The 23,626-nt window shown below is 37.7% G+C and overlaps 1 protein-coding gene across 1 annotated transcript; it reads right to left on the bottom strand.

Moving 5' to 3' along the window:
- Positions 1–5,459: 5,459 nt before the first annotated feature.
- Positions 5,460–22,171, bottom strand: LOC136237010 (protein deltex-like). Its single transcript, XM_066027259.1, has 4 exons — positions 21,475–22,171; positions 20,350–20,428; positions 5,700–6,180; positions 5,460–5,647 (listed from the first exon to the last, which is right to left on the bottom strand). The coding sequence occupies exons 1-4, from the start codon at positions 22,114–22,116 to the stop codon at positions 5,578–5,580; spliced, it is 1,272 nt and encodes a 423-aa protein (XP_065883331.1). The 5' UTR covers positions 22,117–22,171; the 3' UTR covers positions 5,460–5,577.
- Between the last annotated feature and the right edge of the window lie 1,455 nt (positions 22,172–23,626).

The following is a 23,626-nucleotide window of genomic DNA, read 5'->3' as shown; positions in this document are numbered from 1 at the left end:
CTGTGGTGATTTGCATGTGCACCTCCCTTAACTCCAAGGGTTCAATCCTCACCTAGGTCATAACTTTTTTTCACTTTTGGGACTTTTTTATGCATCTTTTTGTTCTATCTGTTCCATGCAAGTGTCCATCTACAAACTCTTATGCAGCACTGGCACATAGCTGCCTTACATCATAGGAACTCTTATAGCACTTTTGGGATAGAGCAGGCGAATTGCCAACATATTTGTCCATCTGTGTGTTGTATTAGAGTAGGTAAAAGCTTCTTTCATACTTACAGCTGCAGTATCCAGAATATCTACATCTGTGTTTTAAACACATAGGTGTGCACTGACTTGGAAAACTGTTAGTTCAGATTTACCTCAAAACTGCTGTAGTAAATAAGCAACTTGCATGATTGGACAGATACTACTGTGCATCTGAAAAATGATAATACTGGAACCATGCAGATACCGTAGTTTACACTGAGGAACTGCAGCTGACCTGTTATAACTGTTTCACTATAATCCTGCTTACATCCTTTCACTCTAAAGGATCATACATTACCTTGATGGTCAATTACACTGTAGGTGTTTTAAAACTGGGTTTTTGTATATATGTGTCACTACAACATCATAACTGAAAGTGCATAGCATAGGACAAGTTCTGATCCTTTGTTTGCCATGCAGTAACTATAATTGCAAATTGCAGTGGCTTTAAATTATGCCCAAGTTCATTTCTCTCTGTTGACGGTCAGTAAGGTAAACATCATGTAGAAACTGAAACTGTACCATGTGTACACCACCTGTAATGTCGGTACACTGTATATACAATTGCCTTAGCTCACATGCAGTTTAACTAATTAGCCCTGCATGCTCATTATTTCACTATATGTACTGCATAAGGATCATGTACTTTAAAGCACTGTCGACATGCATGCTACACAGCAAATATAGGACACTAATATTTATGCTTGCTTCCCAATACATTAATTATTGTTGCATTAGTTGCCCTGCATCTAAATTGTAAAGCAGGTACCAATGCTTTTGTTTGTTCTTTACAGCACGTTGAAGTCACTGATAGGGAAGACACACCGAATGATTGAACTGCATTCCTGTCAAAACCACAAACAATATAAACTTTGGTGTTTTGCATCATTAATTTCAGGATGGTATAAGGAAACCTCATGCTCTTTAAAAAAGTGACATCACCATGCACACTAAATAGCTACGTGAGCAGTGCTGGTGTTTAATGCTTGGTCCCTCCTCCTAGCATTACAATGTTTAATGTGGAGATCGTCCTGTACGTAGGGCAGGTACCAATGCTAGTATGTATATATATATATATATAGCATAAGAGGTATTATACTCCAAGGACTTGCACTCGTATCATTAGGTATATATGCAGACCTATGTGTAGACAAATGTTTGTGGTCAGGGTTGTAATGTGTTGGTTGTTTGACCCACTATACTTTTACACATACAGATATTTACTCAACACATAATACAAATGATAGCACATTCATTCACTCTTAATTACATTATATTTATTTTTATTAAGACTTTACAGCAAAAGTGCTGAAGGTCCGTAGGACACCTGGTTCTACAGCCTGTTTAAAGTTGTTAAATAAAGTGTGTTTGAAAAGGTGGAGAAAGGAGAAAAATCCATGACTGGACCTGGGCAGCCTTGAACCTGCAGCCATCCAATTAACGTTCAAATGCTTACAGGAGTCTGCCAGGTAGTCAGGATGCTTTCTCCTTGTCAATTTCAAGTGTATATATCCATAGGAACTCTAGAGAGTGACTTATTATCTCAAAGTACCCCTTGTGTGGAACCAAATGGACATTAGTTTATTTAATAAGACTTTACAGCACAAGTGCTGGAGGTCTGTAGGACACCTAGTCCTACAGCCTGTTTAAAGTTGTTAAATAAAATGTGTTTGAAAAGGTGGAGAGTAAAAATTGAAATTTTGGCAGTAGCACAGCCCCCACAACTATGACCAGTCCATTAGTTATATATACTGAACAACTATTTGAAATTCCACCATAATTAACATGCAGTGCTGTAACTCTAAAACTACCATGCATAAATTAAAAATATAAATGTCCCTATTATTTGGAATATTTAATTTATAATTTTGGTTCTGGCTAGCTAAGTCTCTTTGTATATTGCTTAATTCCTGACATGTGAATACTGGTAATTATAGCATAGCTGATGGTATTACAAGATGATTTTAATTTCAGATATAAATAACTTCTAATTTATGTGAATATACACTGCATCTTTTAATACAGTAATGGAAATAGTGTATTGACAGCAATTAAAATGCAGAGACAGAAGTAATTGCATGCACTATATGCATTTCCCTTAATTCACTTCTGATGTTACTGACACCATTTTTTCAGAGCACCTTTATAGCATAGTGCCTATAATAATAACTCAAGTCATAAAAGTATCCCATATCTCACATTAGGGTCTGGGACACTGACCTTATATTCCTAAAATGATACAGCTATCACTACATGCTGCCAGCTAACTGCTAACCATGGTATATATAAATGTAATGGCTTCTCAGTGAGGTTTCATTGTTGATCTTAGAACAAGCCACACTCTCTGATGTTACTAAATATGTTTGCTCGTGCATATTACCAAGAGTTAATAATAGTGGAGATACAGTAGACTGCAGAAAAAAGTTAACGTTTCGTAATTTTAATTACGCTGTAGTAGCGTAATTACAAAGCGTAATTACGAATTATGCTCTATTGGTAACTATGAGTATATTGTATATATGGCTGGTGAAAAACTACTTTTTTGAATAATTACAGATTTCGGTCAAAATGTAATTACAGTACAAACATGGTAATTACTTAGTAAGTAATCACACTGTAATTACAATTACGAAACGTAAACTTTATTTTGCAACCTACTGTATATAACTCTTGATATTACAGTTTAACTGCAGAATGCATGCTCTACTACTGCACAACTCAAGCTGGCATGCCTGACTGTTGTAGTAGAGTATCTACATGACTGCTTTATTGGAGTATATTGATCTTTATTAGAAGGGAAAGCTTGAAGTGAAATCAATATGGGCTTTGGTCTGCCCTCCTTTGCTACACTTATGCATAACTGAACTACATACCAAGCAGCAACTACTGGAAAATAATAATTTACACACAATTCCAGAAGTCACATGATGAAATATATAATAAAAAGATTGGTAAAACTTTGAAAAACTACACGGGTGGTGATGACAAAACAACAAATTAATTTTTATTTGTACAAAATACAAAATTTCAGTTGTAAGACATTGTAATCTAAATGTACATTATGTTTAATTTTTCATTTTAATTGTTACTTTACATGCAAGCATCCTCCTTTCCTCCACAATCATTATGACTTTATTAATTTAAAAATGAAGTTCTTGTGACCAAGTGTATGAGCACTTAAATAAGTTTGCAGTGTCTAAACATCTGCTCAAGGAAAGTGTTGATAGGAAAAATTAATGCCTCAATATGGTTTCAATGCAACAACAAGAAGAGCCTGATTGAAGATAAAAGGAAAGACAAGGTGCAGAGGGCATAAACTTGTAAGAACTCCAAATGGCACATCCCACTGATGAGTTTGTTATTGAGCGTAAAATATTTCTTCGTTTGGCCTCTAGACTTGCGACTGTAGTCATGCAGGCAAGGCAGTCAGGCAGGCAGACTAAAGTCCAAGTTTTTTATAGCGATTTTTTAAAATTCCATTCAGCTGCCTATTAGTGTTTTCTTGTTATAAATTATTTGATGTTAGATGGACTAATAATATTCCATAAAGGCTCATGTAAGATTGTTCTATAGAATGATTTTAAAGACGTCATTTTTTAAGGGGGGGGGGGGGAAATCCCTACCTAAACTGTTTGATTTAACCATCTATGCACCATATAAATAAATCTTCAGTGTCTATCATGATGTATGGTATTTTGTAGCTATGCTGCTTGTCTCAGATAGAGCTGTTCATTGAGCTACCCATCCAGATCTTTAGTCTTTTGAAATATCTGATTAGATTGAGCCATGCACAAAATACTGATAATAATAATAGTTGCAGTACTACAAACTAGTAAATATTACGATGTGAATATGGCACAATAGCAATGAATTTAATAATTAAAAACTTAAATGGTAGAAATAAGAATTATAAAAAGCAACAAAACAAGGAGGGATTGTTGGAGTGGTAATGTAAATTGCAAATCCCTGAATTGACTTAGCTCAAAAGAAGATCAACAAGGAAGAGTAGGGTCAAATAGAGATTTGTAGTTTACATCGAAACCCATGCTATCCCTTCTTGTTCTGTTGCTTTTTTCAGCAACTCATATTTCCCCATTTAAAAATTCTATTTATTTTGTATGTAGTCTCAGTGAAGTCTGCATGGGCAATTTAATGACATACAGTAGTGTTTTCAGTCTGGATATTAATTTGGGTGGGGGAGCCAACTTTGGAAAGTTATACAGTGGAATTGAAATATACAACAGGCAAAGATGCTAGCATGCCCCAAAAATATTTTGAAATTTTTAGGTCATATTTCAGACAATTTTACTGCATTTTACAGGTAGAACTAGTTACCTACAGATAAAAAAGCAAAGCTAATGGCAGCCATGTGAAACACAACTATTGCTGCCCAGCAAAGGGATGCCTGTGCACCACTCAGGCACTTGAGCCTTGTGCAGGCAAACCTCTTGGGGCAGGGCTAGTAACCCACAGGAGGACTGCCAAGGTCTCATAGAGAAAGATTGCGGAACCTGAAGTTCCACAACAACTCCAACACTGCTAAATGAGAAAAGGACAGTTGAGCATTTGCTTCACCGGTTACAGCTGGATGGGCTGCTTCCCCAGATGACACCAGGCCATCAGGTCCCCAATATGCAGCTGGGTAGACTAGAGCAATGTGAGTAAAGTTTGTAGGTCAAGGAAACAATATCACCAAATTGGCATAACTGGGCACTGAACCTGGAACCTTTTGATTACTACACCATGCACGCACGCACGCACGCACGCACGCACGCACGCACGCACGCACGCACGCACGCACACACACACACACAATCAGTTAGCTATGTCAAAAAGTCATGTTCATATTGGTACACTTTTATTGTACACAATTATAAACTGCTGGAAAAAGAAGAAATCGGTGAGCCTAAGAGAGGATACTGTGGATGAAATTGTCTATACCAGATCTAAGTACTACAATCCATCCACAAGCTTACTAGATCTTACTGGTTATTCCTAATATAGTGCTGTGGTGACCTCACATTAACGAGGTCATACTTAGTTTAACCCAATAATAAAATAAGTGATACACTACACTCAGTGACCTCTTTAATAAGACCATCTATAGTGATTACGTCAAGTAGGTTCCAAAACATAGCTAAGGTGTACATCGTGATTTCTTTACTAAGACAACCTCATTATAGTGAACATGTCTAAGTCCCAGGTGTACTTCATTGTCCAAGTAAGGTGATGTGATTAAAGTGCTCAGTAGAAGTCAGTACATATTACATCAGTTATATATTACAGTAACACCTAATACTAGTACACCATCAGTGAAAATTCCTCAGAAAATTACCAAATTCCTATTTGGTGTAGTTCTTCTTTTACTTTCTTCAGGTATGTTGGGTCTGGATAGCCATAACTATAGGGATTCACAAAGTGTAATATAAGGTGCACACATATGTAATTCTTACCCGTTAGATCCTCCATGCATGCTGGTTTTGTGGTGGATGTAATTCCATATTATCTTGTTGGTCTTGCCAGTAGTAGCTGATGTTCCAACAGTGAATATCATTTTAGCATCAAATGCTTTCTTCAGTAGCCTGCACACTTCTCTACCCTCTGGTGAGTCTGGGAGATAAGCATGACGGGTATCACTGGCAAACTGTTGACCAGGGTGGGGATGGGAAGGCCCTTGGATACCATTAGGAATGAAATATGTTATTTTTATTGTGCCAAAATTCTCATATCCTGGAAGATGTTGATTTTTTAAGATCAGATGTGTCATTCTCCCTCCATCTGGCTGATCCCCAGTTACCTGTCGTAATAGCACTTTGCACACTGGACAATAGGGACTGATCTGTAGAGACTTCTCCAGACATCCTCTACAATAATTGTGTCGACATTTTGTGATCACTAGGTCTGTGATGTTACCTTGACATATGGGACATTCCTCTATGGCATGAAGACACACAATATACATATAAAAATCATCATCTGTTGGTTTTATGATATATAACAGAGGAGGTTGGAAACATAATACGCAGTACAAATTTTTTTCATGTCAATTGCATTTCTGATAATTGCATTGTTGAGATTGTAAAATGGGGTATATCATTGAAGGAGGGCAGCAACACTGAATGGTGGCCATGCATGATATTCATTTCTAACCCTCATTGTGGCGACCAAATGTTGCTATCATGGACTTTATCCGAAAGTACGTCACAGACATAAAAATGGCCACTGTAGTGTGGGGACGTTTGTAAAATTTTTATGAAATTTTTGAATGGCAATATCTCAGCCAAGAAGGAAGATATCAAGCTCTAACCAGCAGATATGGTTATAAGCTAGCTGAAAGAATAGAAATCTAGCATTGTTTTGGAAATTAACCGAAAATTGCTTTTACGTACTTATTGTAACGTCTTATAACCATACCTGCTAGTTAGAGTTCGATATCTTCCTTCTTGGCTGAGATATTGCCATTCAAAAATTTTCTTCCCATAGACGCCCATACAAATTTTATGAACGTCCCCACACTACAGCGGCCATTTTTATGTTTGTGATGTAATTTTGGATAAAGCTCATTGTCTGAAGGTTTTCTTCATCTTTCTAGTCTCATGTGATCCCCAACTAGTGTGCATGCCACTACAGTTTTTGTGAAGTACACTGTGTAGGATGACTTGTTGAGTCATTTTATTATCCATACAATTTTCTCAAGCAGGACTCCTCCCTCTGTCTTCAACAAAGACACTTACTGCATCCGTGGCTTGTTGCGAGATCTCTCATGATTAATTTAATAGTTACGTATACCAGGGATTATGCTGATATATACACCCGAAGCACGAGGGCCACAGGGCTAAGTGTTTGTATATGATGTTGTATAAGTGATATGTACCATGAAGCCACCTAACTTCAAAGGCTAATTTCAGGGTACATATCTCATAAATTTAAGTTAAACCATGGCTGGCCATGGTTTATTTAAGTTCAACCATGGCCTTAATATCTGGTGAAGTAACGTTGGTTTGTTTTTATAAGAATCCTGGCAGCATTCGATTGCGGAAGTTTATTATTGCTCACGTGATGAAAACCATGAAGCCGATTTTCCATCCTACAGCACTCAGACGGAGGCGATTCGACTCCCTTACCACCCCATGAGTTGACAAATGTAAGTTTAAGGTGAGAAGTAGTGTCATGGGTAACTTACAAGCGCTTGTCCACGTGTTTGATTACGTACCACGCCCACTTTTTGTATATCACGAGGTAACCACTCTACAGTGAAGCTTACCCCTCTGGATGTTTAGAAACTGTGTAAACAGTGTTTAAGTAATGTAGCAACTTTGAAACACTTGTAAAATTGCTAAATTGAGTGTTTCCGGGATTTGCCTGTTTATGTTAACAAACATAGTCACAACGTTAGTTGTTGCTGTTCTATGCATAATCAAATTTCACAAGTTGGTCTATATAATGAATTCAGTGGTCAGTATCATATTGGTTTGGGTGATCAGGCTCTTAGCCTGCATTGGCATGGTACATATCAGTTGTATCACGGCACCCACGCTCTCGGGCCTGACGGCCCTCGAGCTTGGGTGTACATATCAGGCAAATCATAGATAATAGACACCCCTACCTGGATTGGAAGCACACGTATAGTGCCCATACAAAACTACTGTTCTATCCGCGTTTCGCGCTTGAAGTTTTCAAACACTCTTTTTCATTCGAAGATTCTGTTTTACTGCCTGGATACAGCTCGGTTGCTTTAACTAGTAAGTTTAGTAGATTGTTTCTTGGGTGGCGATTGGCCTACTACTGGTATAGGCACTTTCCGTATAAAAAGTATTTGAACATGTTTGTGAAAATGGCAGGGTGAACAAGTTTGGTTTAAGGCTGATGCTTATTACTAACTAATGCTACGTGTACTGGTATGTGTTTCATGGTATATTCGCTCCAGTTTAGTCAAGTATCAACCTTTTGCACTTGTCAAACTTCTAGCTAATACACATCAGTACACCCACTATGAATAGGCCAAACCTTATATTCCATAGCGGTAGGTTTACTACTCACCAGTAAGCAAAACATGTTCTTATAAAATATACTCCCGGTACTGTGTACAGTATAAGGGGCGCAAAGCGCGGATAGATTGGGTGGCACTTAGAAGTTTCCAATCCAGTATGGGGTGTCTATTATCTATGGACAAATCAATTGGGTACATGATACAACTATTACATAGGCACACTCACCTGATAGGTGAAAGAACTACAGAGCACTCACCCTGTTTGTTTTATACATCAGTACCTGATAATCGATAGTGGTTTTAATATCGTGGGAAAATAGCCATTGGAACATTGTGCATACGTCATCATGCTTTACACACAGCACCAGAAAAATTGTGATTGTGGGATCCAGTTTTTAGTGTTAACATTTTGTACTAAATTAAGCCTACTAACTTTGCCATTGAGACAGCAAGCAAGTTAATATATCAAGTTATGACTATAAGTTGCTCACCTATTTATATCTAGTTGTCCTCTTTGTGTTGTTCCATGGTCTGCTCAATGGTTGACACACGGTAGGTAGAAATACACATCTACACATTGCCCAAGCATTTATTTTATTCATCATTCGTCAGTTACTGTCTAGTCAAAATTTAGCAACTACTAGCCTAACTTGTAAACCCAAACCCAATTAAACGCTCCATGTCGCTCAATATAATGAGTCAAAGCATATTGTATCTTTGAACCGGTTGGGCATCAAAGCCATTAGCAAATCGTGTTCCCATGATGTTACACGGGTAAAACCCCAAGCAGTGCCATTGAATGCCCATGCTAAAGTGGTATATATGTAGCCAAAGTTTAGAAAACTAACTTATTCAGTGGGACTTAATGGGGGTTGATATGCCATTACCAAGTACTTGTTGTATTTTATCAATCGAGAGACACTTTAACACTCAAGGAAGTCCACTACACTTTTCAATACAAAACCATTGAGTTCATGTGCACGTTTCTAACCTTCTCGGGATACATAATTACAGTGCATTTGATTAGTATCATTCAAAATTGAGTGGGCTGATAACAGATGTAAATGGCTCATGCCATAGGCATAGCAACAGTCTCATTTTAATTTTCTTATTAAGATACTTTGCTGTCTCTGTATAAATAGAGCAGTCATGTACTCAAATTTTAAAAAAAAATCTGATTTAAAACTCAGTCAAAATTGCACCAAAATATCTGTGAGGGGCAGACATCCCCAAACAGAGCATACTGCACACTATGCAAATTGGATCAACAAGTTACCAATTACCATTCTCTTCTTTGCCCCTCTCAATATAAGCTTTTCTTACGTCTCTGGCTCATGTGGTATTCTTGGTACAAGTTAACAAATACCAGTATGATAAAATGCACTAGGGGTATGACAAATACATCCTTCAAAGTTTGTTACTAAAAGTATTATGCCAATATTAATAACATTACTGATGTTGAATAATAGTACAGGTTTCCACCCTTTGATATAGCATATTTTTTCAAAAAAAGAGAAAAAAAGTAGGGATCCAAGCAATAAAAGTAGTGGAACAAGAGACATGAATAATGATATTACTCTATGGGAAAATCCCTACATCGGTGTCATAACAACTATTTTGTTGAATGACAAAGTAGGGATTTTTTCCCACAGAAATACCATCATTCATAGTTCCATTACTTTAATTGCTAGGCTCTCTGGGTATTCTAATAATTTTTTAACTACACTAGTTTACTTAGTTTTTTAATTAGGTGCATGCCCTGCAGCTGGCCGAAGTCCGGTTGTGGGGTGTGCAGCTGGTTACTGTAATTGTTTTGGAAAAAGTGTGTGTGTGTGTGTGTGTGTGTGTGTGTGTGTGTGTGTGTGTGTGTGTGTGTGTGTGTGTGTGTGTGTGTGTGTGTGTGTGTGTATGTGTCAATTCGTCCACATGAGCAAACAGTTTTGTATCAAAAGCAGCCTGCATATGTGAAGTAGAGGCTGCATAGAACCAGTTTAAATCTTCCTGGTAGGTAAACTTTTGCTTTGAGGTAGTTTATTTATTCGTGCCAGCTTGAAAAACAGGTAAAGCAAGTTCCTGGAGATGTTATGAGTGCCTTTCACAATGGGCTATATGGGCGTAATAGACCTTATCCGCATTGACGTCACAACATAAAAATGGTGGTGATAGTGTGGAACTTTTTACAGGGTTGTATTGGGAGAGACAGTGTTTCACTATGAAAACGTTTATATATAGCAGCAAGGGGCAAGGCGAGACATACATACTTACTTACAGACAAATGCGCACATTTTTGTATCCATATCAAAACTTAGGTCTGGTTTTGCTTGGTGCAATTATTTCGCATTGCCACATCATGCTAACTAGCCTCTTACCTTCATTATACAATAGTCCCATGTTGTGAAAGCTGCAAACAAAGTTCATTATGGTTACTATGAATGAAAACATGATGAAGTCCCCACACTAACATGGCCATTTAGTCAATTATGATGTCAATGTGGATAAGGTCTATACAACCGAAAAATAGTGTAATAGGCTTTGTAGGATACCAGAAATAATGAATTCCTTTGAAGAAAAAGGGGGCCTGACCCATACCTATGCAAATGAAGGGCAGTCTTGAGGCTTTCCCTAAACAATTCATGTGACAAAACATGATAGACAAAGCTGAGATTATACTTCTGTTGTGTAAAGTGGTATGTTAGAGTTACACTTCCTTAGCAGTGCATAGCAGCGTAATTACCAAATTACAAAATAATCAATGAATTATGAAATACGCTAAATTACAGTATTTACAAATCTAATTATCTAGCTGAATTAATAGCATGAATATAAACTAAATTATCACAAACCATGATAGTGGGTTCATAATAGGGATCGCCCTTTTTTGTTGTTGCACAAATCCTAATAGAACACACACCTAAAAGCCACCTTGAAAAGCATCCTTCAACTCAAAACAACCCTCTAGTGGTTCTTTGCAATGAGTATAGGTCCACTAGTAAGTATCAAGTGAAAAGGAAACAGTATGTATAATTCAGACAAAACTGAAATTTGCCTGTTTGTTCATATTTTTATTATTATCACACAGTATAGTAGTACTTTATAGTAAGGATCATGCAGAACTGGGCTCAAAAATATCACCCTAAAACCAGCCTCAATTTCCCTTCATAACAACTCGGCGGTAATGCTTAGGCACAGGAAAGCCCAAAAATGTCTTCAGACCAACCATGACGTATTGATCAGTTGGACTGCTTTGCTGTGTAAGTATTTCATTCTATGAACACTGATGTAACTACTGGCCTGTATGCCCAGCTTATTATACAATTGAGATAGATTACTTAGGGAACTTTACACCTGCGACACTGACCAACGTATCTCATGCATGCAAGTTGCCATCCAGAGCTATTATGCCATTGTTTGATCAAGCTGCCAGAGTTGCAATATCCTGCTCATACAAAATTTTCAGTGCTCGCTCCTCAGAACTGTGGGATCTGTCAGATCTGTTAAACTAATTAATTTAACTAATAATTGATGTGTGTTTTGCTTCTTTAGTGTGTGTGTGCGTGCGTGTGTGATAATGGCTTTGTGGTAGCCATCGTATAAACAACAACTCAATATTGAATTCCTTGTTATATAGTGAGTATTTTGATATAAGTTATAGCAGTTTATAAACAATAGACAGGAGCCTCTACAAAATTAATGTGGGTTAATACAGGTGCCAGCAGTTTGTTTTCAACAATCCTCAGGACAGGTGAGCTGCAGCCTACATATTATCAGGACTCAGTAACCAGCAGCTTATTCCACACTAAATTACTTGATTATTGCACTAATTAACAGGCTTCTTGTGTGTTGTTAATGTGTACAGTCAAGCTGCCATGTTAGAGCATTTTATGTATTGAACTTCAACCCATTAGAAAATTCCATAAATAATTTAAACCACTGCCTTCCTCATGCACGAGGCGCACAGTTGAGATGCTAATAAAGCATGAGGGTGCTTTATTAGCATTGAGGCCAAGAGCCTCGGGATTTATTATTTTTATATATCGATTTTTTTTGCACTATTGATGTGGGATATTAATGTAAATCAATACATTTACCCAAAAGAAAAGTAAGGATTGTTTTACTCTTGCACTAGTCCACAGAAAAGCACACCTGAATGGCAGCAGCTATGTCAAAACTATAAGGTTGTATAGAGTACGTATGCTTGTCTGAAGCCATCAGTTGTCATTTGAAAATTCAGTGAAACAGTTGATCCTTTTATAACTACTTACTTAAATACTGCAATTAATTTATGCATGCGATGGATATACAAAGCTATAATGTACTGCTGTATTAGTTATATGTATTTTTATTCATAGGCTTGCAAACTTTTCACACAACAGCACAAGTTTTTTTTGGGGAAAAGCTGCCATTAGCCGTTCTGACTTTTTGTCACATCCTTACTGCTACAAACACCTGACCTTTCGCAGTCAGTCACACTGCCTACTCTTGTTGCCATTAATGAGCCATTTAAAAGGCAGCTTACTAAGTCAATAGCAGATTTCATTGTATCAAATTTATCATCATTGCAGTCAAAACTCGCTTTCTGCTTCATTGTCACTTGAAAGGTTGCATCGCTGTTATACCCATCTCAGAAGGTCACGAATTGGAAAGAAAATACTACCCAGTCATTTGATGACTGCCTGTGTAATTTTGATGAGAAAAAGATTAACATTTCATTACCTCCACTATCAGTGGATAGATATTCAATTTGCCATGGTGAAAGTGGAAGTAGCTCACAAGAGAACTGAATGTTTTGTAGGTGATCAATAAACTGCTGTCTGTTCTGTTTAGTTCCTTTGACCTGGAGAATAGTGTCACTGCTGCTATTATTGAATGTGACATCTGGATAAGTTAATCTTAATTGTTTGGACTGGATTTCTGTGATGAATACCAGTTTTTCTTCTTCTATTGTAACATCTTCAGTGTCAACAAGTTCAGTACCTCCAAGAGTAGATAATCTACTCTTGGTACCTCTAAGAGCCTCAACCTGCTCAATACAATTAGCCACTTTATCTGACTTTCCAACTACATGCAAAATCAACACTTTTTCATCAAAATTGATTGAAAGCAATAGGTCAATTGCAACTACCAAGTGACATATTTTGGTCACATTCACCAGCAATGAACTTCTCGACTATCATGCAGCAAGTTGGGTAGTATCCCCTACAATGATGACTTGGTCTTCAGTTGGGGATACACCAATAAGCACTGAGTGTGCATTGTAAACTTTGTCACAAAGGGATAACCAACTTTGGTCATTGCATACCTTTTTGAACTGAGCAGGGGCTTCAAGTTCCTTTTGTCCTACTTTAGATCTAATAGTTGCTAACAACTGAGTGATAACTATTTTGGTGGCACTGATAACATATACCATGTTGTTGTTATGGCAGTAGATTTGTATCCTGTCAGACACACCTTCAACAATGATATGGAAAAGTAAGGTTTCTATTAAAAGTGGCCATGCAGTGAAAATATGTTTTGCACCATGCAATTAATGCTCAAATGGACTAAGCTACTATCAAAGGCAGAGGTTAGTGTTCAGGAGCCCAACAAAGATGACAACCATCACAATGGAAGGAGACCCAGTTGCAATCCAAAAGATTTTAGAGGAGCTGAATAAACTGATTACTTCCATTTGCACTACTCCAATGGAAATAACAAGACCTGGCACAATACGATTTCTTCTTAGTGAAGGTGGCCAGATTATGATCAATGGAATTGAGGCACAACAGAGATCCTGTATTCAGCTAACTGTTGATACTCAAGGACAAGTTTCACAGTCTTCCAAGACAGCTACTTCTACTGTTAGTGGTAATGAAAAGTGTAAAGCCACTACTGAAGAAGGAAAATTGATCACTCTAGCAATAGGAGATATTACAGAGTATCCAGTTGATGTTATTGTTAATGCTGCTAATGTTATGTTAGACCATACCAATGGTGCAGCAGCTGCTATTGTCAGGAAGGGTGGTAGGATCATTCAAAGAATCATGTTCAAAAATGAAGGAAAGCTCTATGATGGGGATGCTGTAATGATGAAAGAAGTTGGCAAACTTCCTTCTCATTCATGCAGTGGGTCCCAGATGGAAATGTGGCAATACGAATGAGGAAGCATTCTTACAAAATGACTGCATGGAGAGTTTAAACCTTGCCATGGACTATCGCTCAGTTGTCTTCCCAGTTATTAGTGGTGCATGATTTTCCTGCACCTATGTGTGCTATTCCATGATTGAAGCATTTATCACATGGAGCCAGAAAAATGGCATAGCTGCTCTTCATGACATTCATGTTATTGTCAATAATCCAACACTAGCAAATGCTTTTACTGAAGAAATGAGAAAGAATGAACGATGTAGAATACTACCTGATTTCCAAAAATCTGCAAACGCTGACAATTTTGCCTCTAATTCTAAAGGTGTACCAACTGGTGGTGCTAAACGCAAGAGGCAAGCCAACAATGCTTCCATTGCACTAGACAGCCATACACCTTTATTAACAGAAGGTTCATCCATAGTACCTAGTCAACATGTACAGTTTCAGCCTGAAACTTTAAACCAGATGCCTACTGACTCACCATCTGCTATGCAGTGTGTTAGACAGTACAGTTATTGTGAAATGCTGAGTGGTAACATTTGTATGGTCCTATGCTGAATAAATGAGCAATTTTCAAAATACACATGGAGCTGGTAAATATCAAATATGATAAGTGAACCACTACAGAGTACAGACATTTTTAAGGTAGTGTAAGTGACTATATTTACTGAACTAGATTGATTATTGTACGGTATATACAAAATCCCAAAATCACGAAGCACAAACTATGTAGAATTTTACATATAGTAGGGACCACAAAGGAGTAGGCGTGGCTCACAAAATAATATCACCCAAAAAACAGCCTCAATTTCCCCTGATGACGATGAGGCAGGGGAAATTTATTGGTTAGGTAAAACTAAGCCCAAACAAGCTTTCAGATCAACCCGAAACGCTTTCAACAAGTTGCTACAGAATTTTAAAAATTATTTATTTAATGGAATTTTCTACTGACTGACTGAATAACTGACTGACTGATGCCTTCAGACAAGCGTAACTCGATAACGGCTAAGGCTATGGGCTTGATTTTTTCACTGTTCGACGTTGGTTTGACCTGACAGGTACCTTTTGGCATACCGCAGTACGTACAATGCATTCTTCATGGACTTACCAGTGTCCTCCTTTGTGTCCCATTCATCTTTGTTGACAGCAAAAAGTGTCGATTTGGCGGTAGCACGTGATGGCTTCCCTTCGTAATGGAAATCGTCCGTATATTTCATAGTAGCTATTTTGATAGCAGAGGTACTTTTCGAACAGTTCTTGATTCATACTGCTGTGTAACAGGATGAACATAGCCGACACAGAAGTGTAATGGATACTTCACTTTTCAGATGCAGAGGAGGTTGGACACGCACATGTGAGCACATACATTTTGTATTGAAAGTTTAACCAAGCATTCACGAAAGTTTTCACAAATACCATTCGAGAGTGCACTTCAAGTTTAGTCTATTCAGCCGGTCAATCCCATTCCACCCCACTATTCCAGGCACATAAATTGCTCTTGAAATCTATGGGGATCACGTGTGTAAGCGTTTGCTGGGTGGAATCCATGTGTAATACTATAGGGACGCCCTATGTACGTGTATTTAAACACAATGATTGTCGAAGAAAGCAATGTGTATGCTAACAAAGCCTCTCAGGGTATTGAAAAAGAAGAGCGGACGCTGCTAGTTTGGCCTTACAGAGAATCGAAAAGAGAATTAGAAACTCACACACCCGCCTTGCAATAAGAATTTGCTGTTCATCTTAAGAAGCACAAGGTAACGTGGTGTGGATATTGCTAAATATTTCTTCTATCACTTACTCCTCGTCACGTATTAGAAATATGCAATTAACAGTAATAAATTTCAGAAGCGCTTGTATTGTGTCCAACCTCCTCTGTTTCAGATGATAATTGATATAACTGAGGTGCGCGGCACCATTTCTTTCTTTTGGTATGTGTGGATTGCAGAGGTGCTTTTTGAACAGCTCTTGATTCGAAATGCCGCGTAACGCGTTGAACATAGCTGACAACGAAGCGTAATGGATACTTCACTTTTCAGACGATAATTGGGGCATGCGGCGCCATTTCAGATGCGGTATGCGTGGGTTCACCAGTCATAATAATTATTTACAAAAAAAGTTTACAAACAAGTACACAGAAAAATTTGGAATTTTCAACTAGAGTAGCATGGGACCATAGCACATCGATAAAAAGTACTGAAACAAGCTGGAGTAGTTAAATCAATAAGAAGTGTTATATCCCTACTGTGCTCAAGATACCATAATGGAAATGCACAGTAGGGATATAACACTTCTTATTGTTTTACCGTGATTTAATATCGTGCACTACTCCAGATTGTTTCAGTACTTTTTATCGATGTGCTATGGTCCCTACTCTGGTTGAAAATTCCAAATTTTTCTGTGTACTTGTTAATAATTAGATTTGTATAATACTGTAATTTAGTATATTTTGTAATTCATGAAATATTTAGTAATTTAGTAATTATGCTAAGGAAGCATAACTATACCAAACCACTTTAAACTGCAAATTACGCACAGAAGTATCTTCTCAACTGTTTTATAGTATTTCTATCGTGTTTTCTCACATGAATTTCTTAGAGATGGCTGCCCTTCATTTTCGTTCATGTATTACGGGTAACACCCCCCTTTCAACTTGAAGGATACGCTAGCCTAAAAGGTCTTTAATGTTATTTTAAAGTTAAACGTCTATAAAACCAAAAGGGAAGACAGTTTACGAAGTATATGAAGAGTTGCCTTAATACAGTAATTTAGCTTCAATTCTTAAAAATGATATGCGCACTAAATTATTTGAAAGAAAAAATGATTAATTAGGCTTGCGCGGTGCCAAATCTCAACAGTGACTGATTATCATGAATCCCATACAAAAGTATGGGCAGCGAATGTGGCTCAGACATTCACCACTAAAGCTACAGGTGCGGTTTCTCAATTGCAACACACATTACATTCGAGTTAAAGGAATCTGTTGCTGTGGAGGAATCGTCCATATCTGGTCTACTATAGATGCGATGAAGCGATTCGCACCATTCAGTCACTGTTGTGACATGTGAAAGAGTCACCCATTTATTAGAAAGTTTACGGTATGCATATCATCTATTCTTACATCCTGGCTGCGTTTTACCATTTATAACGTTTTGCTCACGTGGGTGTGTACAGACAAACAAACATAGGTACAGTACTAGACACAGTACTAGACACACACACACACATACACACGCACACACGCACACACACATATACACACACTTTTATAAAAACAATTTCAGTAGTAGGACCAGGAGTCCTACAGACCTTCAGCACTTGTGCTGTAAAGTCTTATTAAATAAAAAAAAAATAAATAAGTAAACCAGGCGCACATGCCTAGTTTAAGGAACAAGGGAAGCCACTTACATCTGCAGATATACTAGTGAACATTTAATTCCATGGATATAGCTATGGATTTAATGTCCACTAACATATCTGCAGGTGTAGGTGGCCTCCCTTGTTTCCCTACCTTTTATTTCTATGATCCCTAATCAAACTTCCTTATATCTTACTGTCCTGTCTAAAGTATTTACAATTATATTTGTATAATTTCTGGTAATTGTATTTCTATGCACTGTATTTTGACCCTAAGTCTGATTGCAAGTAGATATAATGACACGACAGAACTCAGAATGGCAGCACAGGTATAGTAGGACAACCATTATACATTTGCTAGTGTTACTCTGGTAGACTATTCCAGTATTTTCCATCTGCAACTCGATGACCTTCCTACTGAAGCAGCTTCACTACTGCTTTCACATATGGTACTGCTCAAATGTAACATCGTCATGTGAGAGTGCGAGCAATAGACAAATTTCAGAAAATTAACTGTTGCCTTTATCATACAGTACGATAGTAACTGTATAGTAGGGACCACAAAGGAATAGGCGTGGCCCACAAAATAATATCACCCAAAAAACAGCCTCAATTTCCCCTGACGACGATGAGGCAGTATTGGTTAGGTAAAACTAAGCCCAAACAAGCTTTCAGATCGACCTGAAATGCTCTCAACAAGTTGCTACGGAATTTTAAAAATAATTTATTTAATGGAATTTCCTACTGATTGACTGAGTAAGTAAGTAACTGACTGATGCCTCCAGACAAGCGTAACTTGATAACGGCTAAAGCTACGGGCTTGATTTTTTCACTGTTCGACGTCGCTTCGGCCCGACAGGTGCCTTTTGGCATACTGCAGTACGTACAATGTATTCTTCATGGACTTACCAGTGTCCTCCTTTGTCTCCCATTCATATTTGCTGACAGCGAAAAGTGTTGATTTGGCGATAGCACGTGATGGCTTCCCTTCGTAACGGAAATCATTCATATTTTTCATAGTGGCTATTTTGATAGCAGGGGTGCTTTTCAAACAGTTCTTGATTCGTACTGCTGTGTAACGGGTTGAACATAGCCGACAACGAAGCGTAATGGATACTTCACTTTTCAGACGATAATTGATACAATTGGGGCGTGCGGCACCATTTCTTTCGGTATGCGTGGATTGCAGAGGTGCTTTTCGAACAGTTCTTGATTCAAAATGCTGCGTAACGGGGTGAACATAGCTGACAACGAAGCATAATGGATGCTTCACTTCTCAGATGATAATTGGTGCGCGCGGCGCCATTTCAGATGCGGTATGTGTGGGTTCACCAGTCATAATAATTATTTACAAAAAAACTTAACAAACAAGTACACAGAAAAATTAGGAATTTTCAACTAGAGTAGGGACCATAGCACATCGATACAAAGTACTGAAACAAGCTGGATTAGTGCACGATATTAAATCACAGTAAAACAATAAGAAGTGTTATAGCTCAAGATACCATAATGGAAATGCACAGTAGGGATATAACACTTCTTATTGTTTTACTGTGATTTAATATCGTGCACTACTCCAGCTTGTTTCAGTACTTTTTATCGATGTGTTATGGTCCCTACTCTAGTTGAAAATTCTAAATTTTTCTGTGTATTTGTCTTAAGTAACCTCTCCAAGTTTTAAAAGGATAGCACACGTAAGTCATGAGATATGACATTTTGAAATTGTAATTTTTCCATACATTGTCTATGAGAGGGACACCAGTTGCCCCTACTCAGTAACCACACAAATCATGGGATTCAAAGAATGTCATATCTTAAGATCTATATACACTATCCATTTAAAACTTGTGAGAGATTATTGTTGCCATTCACACCTACAAATTATGTAAAATTGATATATGTATTCTTTGGAATTTTGGTTTCTCCATATGTTGAAATACCTCATTTAGGTGATTGCCCAGAAGGGGCAACTGTAGCCTCCTTACATAGATATGTATGGGAAAACCACAAATTTCAATGTCATATCTTATAACATATATATATGCTATCCTTTCATATATATATATGCTATCCTTTCAAAATTTGGAGAAGTTACTTAAGATGTTATCACCTAAAAATTGGAAATTCAGGTTGCTAGAGTGAAACGGGTGCCACACCCTTTAATTAGCTCGTTTTTAGTATAAATAAGGCTTTATAGCGCATAATAATAACCGTTGCCCCTCATCCCAAACAAAACGGGATGAATACTTGCAAGAGAAACAAGTGCCATGCCTTTCAATTAGGTCATTTTTAAATTGCTTGCACTCTTGCGAGACGACATTACATTTGAGTGGTACCATAAGAGTAGCAGCCCATCAGTTCTGTGTATCGCATAAGAGTGATGTATACAATGAAATATGCAACTAACATAAGACACTGTGTTTGACTTTTGTCCATAATGTTAGTATGCATGCTCTCTCATCCATAGAATTTGATGCACTCTTGATGGTGTACATGCATCTGTGCACGTGTGACTCACTCAAGGTTGGTGATAGAGGGATTCAGGGAAACAATTTGTGATGGCATCATTGACATGAAGAGAGTTAGAGACGGCAAAAAAGTATTCTACCCACATTTGATTTATAATTACTTACCAGTGGTACCAGCTGATGGTATACCGGTGGTACTACCTGACTTAGTAATGCTGTGAACATCCACTGCAGCATACGGAGTCTATATTAAAAAAGAATATAGTAGATGTAGCATACCTTCAGTACATCAAAATATTGTAATTGTATCATACAACTAAGGGAACCAAGTGTGCATTATAGCAATACTGGTCCTCGTGCCATTCTGTACTGGTACCGATATTGGTATTTTTTCCCGGGCTAGATGGAATGCCCTTACCACCACCCCCAAAAATCAGTGGCCAATATTTTAGCCAATCTGATAATTGGTACACCTCTAATAATTTGTGACCGGATCTGCAATATAAGCAATTGATTGCAATGGGTAAAATTTTTGTGAAATTGAAAAAAAATTCATAAAAAATTTAAGCGCTTTTTTGTTTGTTAAGAAAGGATCTAATGATAAAAACCTGGATATCGTCTGTGCAGTAGACTAAAGGATACGTGAGTTATGGGCATTTGTTTATGTCACATTGAAGCGATCATACACAATCAATCTTTCTTCACTGATTTTGTCTCTGTATATAGTAAAGAAAGGTAATAGAAGGACAAACTTACCCAGGAATGGCCTCCCCTATTCATGGCAAACATGATGGTGCAAGTTGCAACTTTGTACTGCATTGTGTTTATAAGTTACAGTCGTTATTGTAAACGACTGTAACAGCCATTTTTGCAAATGACTGTAATTTATTTCCCAATACTTGTTGTACAAATCAATTTTTCCGTTGTCGTTACTTTGTAGGGCTATAACTCCAAAAGTTGTTGGTATACAAAGCTAAAACTGAGCATACACTTGACTAAGTAGATTATAAATATTCAATAATAATAAAAATTGAAAATACGCCATTATGTCGGGTTTTCTCAGATCTAGTCACATTTTTTCCTTCTCCTTGTAATAATTATTGTTCATCCATAGCAACACTTCAGAAAGTTTTAAAAGCATATTTGAAAGCCTAAAAGGTTGTTTTTTGGCGTATGATCTATTAGAGAGTTTTGAATTTTTTTTGGCTGATCTGAACCACTATCATGGTTCATGATAGCTAAGAGTCCTGAATTATAAGGCTATATTGTAAACAGTTACTGTTAACTTACAGTTTGAGCTTTGTGAGCCATTCCTTGATTTTCTTGAGCTTTCTTTTCATCTGTTTGTTTTAATTGTTGCACTTGTTGTAGATCAACCTGTCTTAATTGTGGATTGTCATGGGTCACCGTCATCCCTTGACTAATCTGCTTTAATTGTTCATTTTTCTGACTTAGTTGTTGATCTTTGTCAGTAATCTCTTGACCTTTCTGTTTAAGCATTTGATCCTTGTGATTTAGCTGTTGGTCCTTTTCAATTATCATTTGATCTTTCTGTTTTAGTTGTTGATCTTTTTGAGCCATATCTTGATCTTTCTGCCTAAAATGATGACCCTTCTGACTTAGCTGCTGATCTTTTTTAATCATATCTTGATCTTTCTGCTGTAGCTGTTGATCTTTACCACTTAACTGTTGTTCTTTCTTAGCAATCTCTCGATCTTTCTGTTTCAGTTGTTGATCCTTGTAGCTTAATTGCAGATCTTTTTCTTGATCTTTTTGTCTAAGCTGTTCATCCTTCTGACTTAGTTGTTGGTCTTTCAAACGCAGTTGTTGATCCTTCTGAGTTAGTTGTTGATTCTTATCAGTAATTTCTTGATCTTTCTGTCGCATGCATTGATCCTTTTGACCAAGCTGTTGATCTTTCTGATAAAGCATTTCATCCTTTTGATGTAACTGTTGATCATTCACAATCAACTGATTGTCTTTTTCCTTCAACTGTTGATCTTTCTGAATTATTTGTTCATCAACAGAGTTGACAACACACTTGAACAGTTCAATGATACTATCACCTTCATGTGGGTGATCATCATAATTGACATCCTTCAACCTCTTGATCACTTCTCCAATAACTGGCCCCTCTTCTGGTGTATCTTGTAAGCACTGTTCAGCCAATAACTTTAGTGATGGACACTGTCTCATTTTTATCAAGTAACGTTCCCTTCTTTCAATTTCCGACAAGATAATCCTACTTGCAGTAACCTGATTTTTGGTACAGGCCATTCCATACTCACCAAGTGTACACACACACATCCCACTGAGAACACATCAATTGGCAGACCATACACTGGCTCATCTATTAAAGCTTCTGGAGGCATAAATGCCATAGTTCCTGGAGCCATCGTATGTCTGTGAAGACCAGGTAGTATTGCTCTAGCTACTCCGAGATCTGACACTTTTGCTACAAGATGTTTTGTAAGAAGGATGTTATTGGAAGAGAGATCTCGATGAACGATATTTCGACTGTGAAGAAACTGGATACCCTGACAGGTGTCCATGAGAATGGACGACTTGAAATGAAATGGAAAATCTTCTTTTTCATATTTCTCAATCAAGCCAGTTAGACTGATATACATCATTTCCATCACTAACCATGGTAACTGGGCATCAGGACTAGGGTAGTGTACTGTACCACATTGGGGTGGAGTATTCTGCTACACTGAACACACTCGGCGAGAAAGGCACCCTTCATCGTTTCGCTCATCAATATCGGGTGCATCTCTTTAACAGCACAAACTGTCTCGTGTACCATCACTTCGTAAACGTTAGCATATATGAACCAGCTCCTATCAGCTCCTTCCTACTTGTCTTCGTAACTACTGGTAACTGTAAACTGCGAAGTTGCTCCGAAGTAGCCATGCTTTTTGTGCAGACTAGAGGAGCAGGTGAGGAGGGCTTGGGGGACTTCTAGGTACAGAAAATTGCATTGTCTTTGCAACAACCGGCCATGCGTGGTTTGAGCATGCGCGTGTTTTGAATAATAAAACGCGCGCAATACCGGGTTTAACAGTACGCAGGTATTGAAGCCGTTCAATTCCGCGTCGGTTAAATCATTGCATAACCGGAATTATACACACTTTTACGGCAAGTATACCAGGATCATCACTAGTTAACAAATACCAAAACCCTGTATTGCACGCATTTTATTATTCAAAACACGCGCATGCTCAAACCGCGCATGGCCGGTAGTTGCAAAGACAATGCAATTTTCTGTACAGAAAATTGCATTGTCTTTGCAACAACCGGCCATGCGCGGTTTGAGCATGCGCGTGTTTTGAATAATAAAACGCGCGCAATACCGGGTTTAACAGTACGCAGGTATTGAAGCCGTTCAATTCCGCGTCGGTTAAATCATTGCATAACCGGAATTATACACACTTTTACGGCA

Source organism: Dysidea avara, chromosome 10 (genome assembly GCF_963678975.1).
Source record: "Dysidea avara chromosome 10, odDysAvar1.4, whole genome shotgun sequence".
Lineage (NCBI taxonomy): Eukaryota > Metazoa > Porifera > Demospongiae > Dictyoceratida > Dysideidae > Dysidea > Dysidea avara.
The sequence above is the reverse complement of the archived record's forward strand: the minus strand, read 5'-3'. Positions and strand labels throughout refer to the sequence as shown.

What these genes read in the sequence shown, in the direction of transcription:
- LOC136237010 (XM_066027259.1), bottom strand. Translation starts at nt 22,116, where the DNA reads ATGCTTTATCAGAAAGATCAACAGCTTGGTCAAAAGGATCAATGCATG. An exon ending in ACCATCAGCTGGTACCACTG is followed by an intron (nt 6,181 to 20,349) that starts GTAAGTAATTAT and finishes TTCATGCCATAG; the next exon opens with AGGAATGTCCCATATGTCAA. An exon ending in ATGCATGGAGGATCTAACGG is followed by an intron (nt 5,648 to 5,699) that starts GTAAGAATTACA and finishes GAATCCCTATAG; the next exon opens with TTATGGCTATCCAGACCCAA.